Source organism: Diplotaxodon limnothrissa, linkage group LG22 (assembly GCF_057381915.1).
Source record: "Diplotaxodon limnothrissa isolate DT_005_m linkage group LG22, D_limnothrissa_male_GT1.1, whole genome shotgun sequence".
Classification (NCBI taxonomy): domain Eukaryota; kingdom Metazoa; phylum Chordata; class Actinopteri; order Cichliformes; family Cichlidae; genus Diplotaxodon; species Diplotaxodon limnothrissa.
In genome coordinates, this window is record NC_140616.1 from 11,855,346 (window position 1) to 11,867,302 (window position 11,957).

At 40.2% G+C, this 11,957-nt stretch overlaps 1 protein-coding gene across 1 annotated transcript; it reads right to left on the reverse strand.

Moving 5' to 3' along the window:
- Window positions 1-1,391: 1,391 nt before the first annotated feature.
- Window positions 1,392-10,857, reverse strand: slc30a8 (solute carrier family 30 member 8). Its single transcript, XM_085346025.1, has 10 exons — window positions 10,800-10,857; window positions 10,595-10,706; window positions 5,739-5,905; window positions 5,227-5,373; window positions 3,629-3,782; window positions 3,349-3,515; window positions 3,120-3,232; window positions 2,254-2,359; window positions 2,026-2,160; window positions 1,392-1,537 (listed from the first exon to the last, which is right to left on the reverse strand). Exons 2-10 carry the CDS (start codon window positions 10,666-10,668, stop codon window positions 1,392-1,394), a joined length of 1,209 nt encoding a protein of 402 aa, XP_085202151.1. The 5' UTR covers window positions 10,669-10,706; window positions 10,800-10,857.
- Between the last annotated feature and the right edge of the window lie 1,100 nt (window positions 10,858-11,957).

The following is an 11,957-nucleotide window of genomic DNA, read 5'->3' on the forward strand; positions in this document are numbered from 1 at the left end:
TCTGATTTGCATGTTTAGTCACCATTTAAGACTCAAGAGTTTAAAAAGCACAATAAAGTAAAAAACAAAAAAAACAAAAAAAACCCAACCTAAAAGTCTGAACTGTGAGCTGCTTTTTTCTTCCTCTTCGACTGTATAATGATCATTTAGTTTGATCTAAAAAGAAAGTAACAACCTTGATGAGAACACCTCAGAGGCCTACTGAGCTGTCCTTCTAAAAATAATGGACAGGTGGTGTCATCCGTGTCCGAGTGGGGGCTGTAGTTTTTGCTTAAGCATGACTGGACTTGAAATGTGCTCGTTTATGTGTCTTTGGTTGTGGAAAACGTGAAAACAGATTTACAAAACTTGAATCAAGCGGTGAGCAAGTAGCTAGTCAACCAAAAAAAAAAAAAAAAAAAAAGGAGTTTTATCTTATTAGCATGTTTATTAATGCTTTATTTAATACAATAAATAATATGTCCATTAAAAATATAAAATGAATGATTTAGCTGGCACCAGCCAGCCACACGTCAGTTGTTATTAATGATTACCTTGTCCACGCCACTGAAGCTCAGGACACCTGCAGCTCACACTGCAGGACACAGGTGGATAGACGAAGGTCAAACTCACACAAGCCATTAATATCTGATTGTCTGCAGCATGCCAGAGGCTGGTGGTACAACGAAACAGCCCCCGAGGTTTACTGAAAACTGCAAATTGGCTCAAGGTCAAAAAGGTGGGGGTTAGTTATGGTGGAAATCAACCCCAAGATGCATTTCTTATTCCACTGACACAGAGCAAAACTCAGAATACAGAGTATTTGAAAAACATGAATATTTTATTGAGTTTTTCCACCTTACTTATGCAAAGTTTGAAGAAGTGTTGACATCATGTATGAAACTACACTCAGGAGTCTGGTATAACAGTCAGTGTATAGAAAAACATACTATGATAGAATGTGCAAATGATGGTTTGTATCAGATGTCTGAGGTCAATAAAGTGAATAATTGCTTAATCACACAAAACCACAACACCCTGTATCACTGACACGAGACTTTTGAACTGCAGTTTTGCATAGACCCCTCAGTGATTTCAGTTTCACAATGAACACTTTTAAAAGCAGAAATTGATCATGAAAACTATACCTACGAATGGATAAAACTTCCCAAAGGAGGGGGGACATTAGTGTTTCCCGTAAAATCGTTTGCATTCAAAAGCCACCCTCATTGCTCTTTTAAACATTTCTTTAGGTCTGTCAATACAAAGGCACTCTAGACACAGTCGTGCAAGTTTGTCACTAAGCCCTCAAGGTCCCCAGCAGCAGCGCCGACTGCCATCGACACATGCGCCACAGCAGACAAATCTTGGCTTTGTTTCGCTGGGATCAGATGAAGATTTACGGCGGGTTCCTACTTCTTAGGGTCCTCACACAGTGTGCACCCAGGCTTCAGGTCGGCCTGCCTCTCCATCTGAATCGTAACGGAGTGGAATTTGTAGGAGGCAAAACAAGCCTGTGTCATTTCCCTGAGGACAGTCTGAGCATCCACTGACTCATCTGTGGAGGAGAGAGGAAAACAAAGGGATTGGTGATAAACCAAATGTTAGTCACCTTTTGTATTTATATTGCATCTATGAGCTTTATTTTTTGGTCAAGGATGACCAGGAAGAACAAAAGGCTGAGACATAGTAGCAACCTATCTAACTAAAATTTGCTTTTATTCCAGACTATGTTGTTCCAGTCTTGCACTTACTATTTTGAGTGCACAAGTACATTCATACCATCAAGTACAGCTATTTAAAGTCCTCTACAAGTACCCAGATGGTGTATCCATATTACTTAAAAAGCTGAGCGTGGAATAGTGCATATGTCTCACCCTAAGTGGTTGCCATCTTGGCAGAATAGTGTATGTCCTCTTATACCATCCATTGTCTTCCCCGTAGACTACATCATAGACGATGGATGTGATTACTAACGATATTATTAATCACATCCAGATTAATAAAGAACCCATCAAGTAGCATTCCCCCCCAATTCTTTCTTACCTATGGCTACATGTGCCGATAACATAGCCTGGTTCACGGTGAGGGCCCAGATGTGAAGGTTGTGGACCGCTGTAACACCTTTCACCGCTAACAAGCCGTCTCGCACCTCACTGTATTTCACCCCCGACGGAGTACCTGAGGCATGGATAGAAAAGACAAATCAGACTCTGATTCCAATGAAAACATTAGCACTGCACTGCAGTGTTGATTTAGTAATTTTAGCCTCACCTTCCATCAGGACAAGAAGGATGTCTCTCAGGATGGTGAAGGTGGTACATAAGACCAGGATGGAGAACACGAACGTGCAGATGGGGTCAGCCATCTTATATTCTGGCTGAAAGAGAAGCACGGAGAAAATGAGTTATAGCAGAAATATTTAATTAAACAAATTCATTTATATTAGTGAATTCACTTCGGTTTACATAGCTCATTTAAAACCAGCAGGAGTTGACCCAAAGTGCTTTCCAATTGAGGCAGACAGTAACACCATTAATGGTGCTGTCAGTTTTCCAAGCTGAAAAACACCGTCTGCTATACAACTGCTATTTATGAAAAAGTTCTGTTTATTAGAGCTCAGTTTCTCAGTGTAAAAATCTGCACCAGTTACAGAGGAAAAAAGGCCCCAACTGCTTCTCATTAAAGAACACGGGACAGTGGTAATTAATTACATCTTATATAAGAGGAGGCCTTAATTTGGCAGTAATGACAGTCTGGGGAAAAGAACTACAACACACTGGGCTCACTGAGGACTCACTGAGGACTCTGCAGAAAGGCACGAAATGACTGAACAGCACGTGAACAGTGAACATGGTACCATCTTTCCTGTTGGAAACAGCCCCGGCTTTGTGCTGCTTGACATTTCTCAGGGGGGAATGTGTTTTTAGTGCTGAGAATATTGAGCGTTGGAAGCTAAAAATAATGCAGGAATTGTTACATCAAAGCCACTGTACGCTGCACGCGACTAGCTACTGGGTGTATGAACATTTCGGACTAATAATTATCAAAATAACATCCACAACTTCAGTAGTAACTTTTAAATTGTTTTAAACTGTTGGGTCACACTGTGTGTGCAAACAGAAAGAGAGAGGCCTTACCTTGAAGAAGATGATGATGGCGCTGACGAGCACGCTGATGCTCTGGAGAAGATCTCCCAACACGTGCACAAAAGCTGCTCGCACACTTGCATTGGCCTGCTGAGCTCTCCGTCCTGGCAGAAGAAGAATAACAATAAAATCAATTACAGAAAGCATTTTTCTTCCATTTTAATATGAGGATAATGACCTATAATATTAAAATGGCATAAAAAAACGTTATTTTACTTACCGTGATCACCATGATTTTGCTCTACATCCGTACAGTCATCACTCGAGTGTGTGCTGTTTGAGATCTGATTCTTGTCTCCTCCTTTCTTGTGACTGTGACCATGCCCATGAAAGCTGAGCCCACCATGACTGTGGCCGTGGCCGGACTGATTAAGGGCGACCGCCATGCTGTTGAGAGAAGGACCATTCTTCAAGAGTTCAAGAAAAGTGCTGCCTTCCTTTCTGCAATGGCTTTAATTAAATCACAAACTCCAAAACGAACAAGCCTTCACTTTACTCACATGATATTGGCCACCACAGCACAACCGGAGGTAATGAGCATGATATCTCCCTCGATGGTGTAGTCATCACTGATGAGGCGCTCCACGGCCAGGTAAACCAACACTCCTGTTACCAGCCAGATGGTGAAAACAGACAGCAGCGCACCCAGGATCTCTGCATTAATAAGAAACAAGGAGAGAGACAGGATCTGCAGTCATGCACACTGCTGGAAACAACAAGAAACAGCAAATTGCTCAAATTTCAATATGCAGTTAGAGAAGATGACTTGATAAAAATACACACAGTAAGACCTGATCTAGACGGGAAAATAGAAACAAATAAAATACAGATACTCTTTTCCCTCACGGGTCCCCGCTTTTTGTTGTAGCCAGTTTGTTTTTTCCCCAGAGGTAAAGATATTTGTGCCTCAAGTTATTCCACTTCTTTCTATATTCCCTCACCTCCATATTCCGATAGCTTCAGCAACCTCCCTCCAGGAATTTGGTGGCATTTGTGAGTTCTTGATTGAGGAACTGGTCCAGCTCCACTTTTAAGTATACTAGAGCAGCGGTCCCCAACCCCCGGGCCTCGGACCGGTACCGGTCCGTGAAACGTTTGGTACCGGGCCGCGAGAGTTGAGGCTCAGGTGTGAAATGTATGGTTTTCAGGGTTTTTAGCGTTATTTTGTTATCGTTTTTATCGTTAACTCGGTTTTCCTGGGTCTTTTCACGTGTGTTATGAATAAATCTTCTTTTTTTCGGTACCAGTACTGGTTTTATTTTGTTGTATTTATCCGCGACACCTTAAAGGCCGGTCCGTAAAAATATTGTCGGGCAAAACCGGTCCATGGCGCAAAAAAGGTTGGAGACCGCTGTACTAGAGCAGGTTTTAATACACTCCACTGACTCAGTTTTGCACTATATTGTTCATATATTTTTTCCACATTTTTATATTGTTATTTATTTATTTTGGGTTTATGCTGCTAAACCATTTTTCATTGTTTCTGCAACAGTCACAATTAAAAGCATCTTTTGCAGCTTACATCGATGCTATGATTATTAGTCTTTATATTGAGATGATGATGGTTATTCTCTCCCTGATAAATTTAAAAACTGCAGAGAAAACGTAGCCGAAAATGTGCAGGAGGAATCAATGGTACTAAACAGCTAAATCACAAGTTGCTACAGGCACAGCTTACCCCCAAAACATTCTTTTGGGTGTAAGCTGTGTTCCTGAAACTGGTCAGGAACTGACGAATTTAAAAGAAACTGAACCTTTTGTGGCTTTTAATGATTTTATGTTTACGACATTACATAAACATAAAAACACAAAATGTAAAACAAACAATATAAAAAGGTATCAAAGTATAATCTATCAAGTTAAAAAAAATCTTTTAGTTTGAGACTATGATGTGATCTTTTATAAATATATCTGTGATGTGTGGATGCAGGATGTAACTCCTAGCATATGGCACTGAAAGCTCTGCTATTTTGCAGTGACATCCACTTATTTTGCATGCCATGTTGGTGAAAATTAAGTTGCAAAGGAATGAATAAAATAAAGAAAAGCTCAAATAAATTACATACTAACTGGAAGACGCATCCTGTAATGAATGTACCTGCACGATGCCAGCCGTAGCTGAGTTTGTGTGTAGCTGGTCTGGAGGAGAGCCAAAGGGATAACAGGCTGATGATGAAGCTGGTTAAGTCCACCAGCAGGTGGGCAGCGTCTGTCATCACCGCAAGGCTGCCTGCGAAATACCCACCTGCAGAAGGACAGAACCAGGACAGTTAGTGAAATGGATTAACTACTTGGTATATTAGTGCAGCAATGTCAGATTTACACTTGTAGGGATACAGAATGTATATATAATTCAAGAAAAATAAGTAAGGTGGCCACAAGTAGGTGTGAGAGAGCTGGCTGAGGACAGACAAGTGAGAGGAAAGAGAAGTACGAGGAGTGAAGGAAGACAGAGATGGTCAGAGGTTACAGAAAATAACAGAAATGGCAGCGTGTATTGTTGACTTACAAACAATACGCAAATATCAGCTGTCATCATGGGATACGCACCGAGAAAATGAGAACAAAAAAATCATCACAAAATAAAAGCAGAAAACGACCGTGACTCACCGAGGATTTCACCAATCATGAAAATCAGGCAGATGACAGAAACCAGGTAGAGCCTCTTCCTGGCAACTTTCCTCTCCGTCTCTCGATCCTCCTGAGCACGGCTGTTGTCATGGCAGTGCTTAATGTTACCCGTGCCATCTTTCTGTAAGATGTTGTGGTTTGGCACACTGGATACACAAAAACAGAGTGAATGCAATGAGTTGTGGACAAAATTTTTAACCCTTAACATTAACAAAAACTTCTAGAGGTAGATAAGTTACAATTAGGCAATAAAAATGTAAAATAGTTATAGTGAAAATGCCAACATTTCCCAAAACAATTAATTAGCACATCCTCATTTAGGTTTGACAGCATCTGCTGTAGATAATGGCAGATGGCTTGAATATGAATTGAGGCTGTGGTTTGGGGAAGGCCTCAGAGGGGACTGATGGTGGCTCCTGGGCCGAGCACATCCCCACGTTCTAATGAGTAGTAGATGGATAGAAAAAGAGAGGGTGGGGTATGAAAACAAGAAAGAACAGCTTATAGTGCAGCGGGATTCATATATAGATAAAGAACTGGAAAGGGAGTGTATGGCGGTGTGGTCCTGCTCCTGAAATGCAGATAAATTATCTCCAATTCTGAGGAAAAATGTGGATGTTTTGGAAAATTTTCAAGACTTTTAACTTTATGTGCTAATAGCAATGGCACATTGCTATTCTGCTTGTGTTTTAATTATGTCGTTGGCAGCTTTTGCGTTATTTTCTCTTGTTCAATGAAATAAATCTAGCCTGCTTTATGTTTGAATATTACAGTCAAGTTCAGAATCTGAGGTGGAAACGCGAAGTTTAATCACATTAACAGCAAATGCAAGATCTGCCTTTCGTGTAGCATCTGAGAGCTCTGAAATGTCGTTGAGTTTCCTCTAACTGTCAAATTTTTGCTCTTAGGTCCTATACTCTTTTTAGCACTTTGCCCTGATTGAAGCCGCTTGACAGCTATGTCACCATGTTCAGTCTCGTGATCCTCCAAGTCCTGCGATTCAGTGCTCTTACCCTAACGAAATTATTTTAGTTAAAACATCAACAACATGGTTATTTTTAGCACTAACGTACACACTTTCTGATGTATAATACAGTGCAAAATTTCTGTGTTCATTTCAGTAGCTTTATCTTGTATCCATTTCAAAAGTCATTTTTTCCTGTCAGATTTAGACAGCCATGGGTTGTAATACCTGACAGTTTTATCCAGTTCTATTAGCCTATCCACATATGCAGTTACCTCGATGAACAAATCGCATACATTTTAATCCTATTTTCCCGTTGACTGCATGCAGGTCAGTCAGGTACAGTCAGGACTAGATGTACCCTAAGTCTGATTTAAAGGAAGACATTCATACTTGTACAGTCAGGGAATCACTTAAAGGGATGCCTTTCACTAAAGAATAGCTATTAAAAGGGGTGAGAGTTCTGGTTGAACTGGGGAACAAAAACTTTGTTTCGAGAATGTTTGTCAGGCTCTTTTATGCCTAGAGTGTCTGACTGAGGGTAGGAGGTAGAACAAGTGCCACCCAAGGTGGAAAAGTTTAATTATTTTCCTTGACTTCCTGAGACACTGAGAGCTGGAGATGTCCTTCAAGCAGAGCAGTGGGAAGTCACTTGATTCCTGGGCAGTGTTGACGACCATCTGCAAAGGTTTATTCTCCAGAGTACCACACTGATGTAGTACACTTACAATGACTGAGGGGTAGAAGGCCACCAACAGCTTTTCCTCTATGTGACTGCTCTGCATAAACTATCAGGAAATGTATTCTCTATGTGGATTTTTTTTGTTTCTTTTACCATTTCTGCTGTCTTGGCAGACCTCTAAGTGCCTCTGCAGTATGAGTTTTCAGGAACTTAAAGCCATAATCTGTTGCTTTAGTGGAGGGTTGGGCCTTACTTTTTATCATCTCTTTGGTTTTACTGGTGTTGAGTTTGAGGTTGTTTGCAGAGGACCACACAGACAGTTTCTGAACCTCATCTATGTCAAGTTAAGTATCCAGCAACACAAGTGTCATCTACAAATTTAATAAGGGTGTTGGTGGGGTCCACTGGATTGCAGTCACGTTTGTACAAAACAAAAAGCAAAGCATAAAGGACAGGACTTAGCACACAGCCCTGACGAAAGCCAGCGTTAAGTATGAGGTTAGAGGAGCAGTGGGGGTGATTGTGTTAAAGAGACTTCCTGGGTGGTTCAGTGTGGTGAGGAGGGCTGTGGCTTTGGTATCCTGTGTACATTTGTTTGCTCAATAAGCAAACTGATGTGGATCAGAGTTAAGAGGGACGCAGCCTTTGATGTGCAGTAATTCAAGTCTACGTTAACATTTCATGACTACTGATGTCATTGACTATGACAAACAGGTGGGAAAATCATGGCAAATTGGGACTGTTGTGGAAGGTCACACCAATAACCTATACAAAGATGACCATTTTCTCCTACACATGCTTGACATTCTAGCTTTGGAACCATGTTTGGGATTTGGCAGGTGGAGAAACCCTAAGATTGGGTGAAGCAGCGCAATAGGAGGAAAAGAGGTACTCAAAAAAAAAACCCCAAAAAAAAAACAAAACACAAGCATAATTTCATTTGTGAACTGTGAACATCTTTGTGTACAGTCTGTGACCAGCTGACCTGTGCAGCTACATTAATGTTCACTGCTTTTTGTATATTTAGGACTGGAGATTAAGCAAATCTTTGACAAGCCGTATGGTAATGTACTAGTACATTTCTCGTATAAAAAGTAGAATTAGGTCAGAAAGCTGAGGACAGGAAAGTTGGGAAGTTGCAAAAAATGTAAATAAAAACAGAGTGCAGTCATTTAAAAATCTCATAATTCATAGTTTATTCATAGTATAACAGAAAACATTTCAAGTGATTTAACTGAGAAAGACTTTGAATGTCTCCTCATCTACAGTAAGTAGCATTTAAAAAAAAATAAAAAATATCAGAGAATCTGGAGAAACCTCTGTGTGTAAGCGATAAGGCCGAAAATCTGTGAAAATGTATGATTTTTTTAGGCCCTCGAGCAGTATTGCTTCAAAAACAGGGCTTTAACGCGGAAATCACTGCATGGGCTCAGGAACACTTGTTGTGCAAAGAAGGAGCCATACAACAACATGATCCGGTAACAGTGTTGTTTTCTCTGGACCAAAGCTGATTAAAAATGGACTGAGGTTAAGTGAAACACTTTTTTGTGGTCAGACGAGTTGAAATTTGTAACCTGGAAAGGCACCATCAATGCTGAAAGGTATATACAGCTGTTAGAGGAACATGAGCTCCCATCTATGGAAGGCTTTTGATATTTTAGCAAAGAAATATTAAATTATACCCTGCAGCTTTGGGGGTTGTAATCAAAACCATCACCTTAAATATAATAATTCATCACGTATTATTAATCATTATATTACTATCAAGTTATTTCTGCTAACTGGCCATGAACAGTCAGCTCTGCATCAATCCAGCCACAGAGAATCAGTGATAACTTCACCAGTCTATGTTGTAATAGTAATTTTACAATGTATGTTGAAGGGATATTACTGCCCTCTGTTGGTGTGTTTGTGCATTACATGCAATAAAAGGTGTTGGTTAAGATAAGATAAGATAACTCTTTATTGTCATTGCACAGTCATACATAGTACAGTAGTACAATGAAATTGGAAAAACATCAGCCTGGTAAATGGCCTATATTTGTATAGTGCCTGTATTTGTATAGCGCTTTTATGAATTCTCGAACCGGCAACCTTCCGATTACAAGGCGAACGATTACAAGGCGAACTCCCAACTCTTGAGCCACGATCGCTCGCAATGTGAATGCATCACAGGGATGAGAAGGAGAAAGCGCTTGGGAAGTCATTATTTTCTTATTAATGAGCAAGTACCTACACACCAAGCTGCAGTCCACAAATAAATAACAAATTCGACAACAATGTGCATAAACTATCTTTACAGAGCTGTTATGTTACATTGTTATATGTCAGTGTGCGTTTTACCTGGATTAAATAAACGATATGTAAAAGTCACTTTACCAAAAGCTGCTTGCTCATTCTACTTCATAACGGTACTTCTTTCTGGCTCAGATCTGACTTGATATCATCCATGACAGGTGTGCTTGACAGATTATAGATCACCAAGTCCTTGGAAGCGGTTTAAATACCGCTAATCTTTTTTTTTTTTGGCAAATACCGGTGCTCCAGGTTAACTAGTTAATCCGCATGACACACTGGCAGAGAAGACCACTCGATGAAAATGATCAATCTGTAAACAAATCTAACCAATTAGCATAAAAGCAGTTAATCTGGAACACCGGAAATCACTTTTTGGCACGACTATTGTTACACCTCATTGTAACCCCCCGACTAAAACTGACTTGGTCTTGTAACCTAATAAATAATAGGGCCAATAACAATATTAACATCAGAGGACACCAAACAAACAATCGCTGATTAACGAGTGTTTAAAAGTGGGTCTATGCGCTGCTGCTGCACTCTGTGCACACTTCCCTATTAAGCAGAAGTAGAGCCGGCTAAATGATCCGAGTCAGACACACATTTGCACACAGCTAATCTCATCAGACCCCCAGACCAGTCCAGTCCCGTGTGGAAAACCAGTAGGTCACAGAGGAACGTGAGCAGACACTCCCCCAAAGCACTTTGTAAAACTTTGAAACTACCCTTTTCTGTTTCTTTTGATTTAAAATACAATTTAACACCAAACCTTCAAGCACAATGAATATTTTTAAGCTTGTTTTTATTCACCTGTTTATTGTTGGAAACAGGGAATCACATGTTCCTCTACTCTAATCTGAAACACTATTAAGACAAACTTTAATCGTTTACCTTTCCGGTGTGCTGTATCTCTTCTTCTCTTCTGACACCAGGTGAAAATTCTCTGGATCCTTGCTTTTAAACATGACTGCTGTCTTCTCAGACAGTCGGAAAAATACTCAGACTAAAAACAAAAAAAAACGTATTTAAACAAACATAAAAAAGTAAAAACAATAATTATAATATATATATATAAATTAATGTTCAGTTATCTCACTTAAAATCTTTGTTTTCTTCTCTGATCTTGAGTTGTGCCTTCTTGAGACGTCTTTCAGCGGCCGCTGGATGTCTTCTCTAACGAATTGGGGTGCAAGGCGCAAAGACTTTGATGCAATCTTGTGACTAACGCTTTGCACCGTGTGCAAACGCAGAGCCGGCCGGCCCGAAGGACGGCGGGGGAGGTGATGGCACACATGGGGTCCAAAACAGACACACTTCTGTAATAAATGTAACATATTAAAGGGAAATAATTTGGGGCGAAGCTGAATTTCCTAAAGCTAATGAATATTTTGTGTTTAAAACCCAAATTCAGCTTTGATTATTAATTCACTAATCGGGAGAGGATTTTCACTGTTTCACACATCCCAAACTACCGCTCGAGTTCTTCGGGGTCCGCCCACCTCCTCTGATCAGCCGGCACTCACTGATTACATAATCAAACCACACGGGCCGTGCGCCCTTTCCTCTTACGTTATCACTTAGCCATTATTTCCAAATTCAGCAAAACTCGTCTCCGATGAAAGCAGTCTTACTTAACACCCCGATTTTAACCCCCGAAAGATTCCCAAGCACCTGCACGTACAGTGGAATTAACTTATCAATGAGATACTTTATTTTTCACTTTGAATGGAAACAGCCACTCACACTGAGTCTTTATTGGCAGTGTGGAGCATATTATTAGTTCAACCTGAACAGCTTTGACTGAGTTGCAGAAACAGAAAAAAAGGAAGAAATATTCGCGTGGAGCTGACAGGTAAAGAAAAGAAAAACGACACTAATTTTCAATCTGTGGGTGGATTAAACAGCAGCTATGTCGGTGATGTTTTTTATTTTGTTTATTCTTTATTTGGATCGGTAATGAGCCAATAACAGCCCCGGGGGAGTTTCAAGATAGTGGATGGGTAGCAAGTCTTTCTAAAAAACTTAGTCTCGCTTTTGTTTTGGCGACTGATTCAAAAAAAAAAATACCAGAAGATGGCGACAAGGATCCACTAAACAGACCTACATGTCTACACTTCATTAATTTAGATCTATGTTTCTATTTTTAAAGTGTGTCTTCATTCGCTTTAGTTATCAAAATGATGTTAAAAGAAAAACTCGGACTCGGATGAAATGTTTGAAAGAATAACTGGCATTAAAAGCGTTAGCCCTGCTG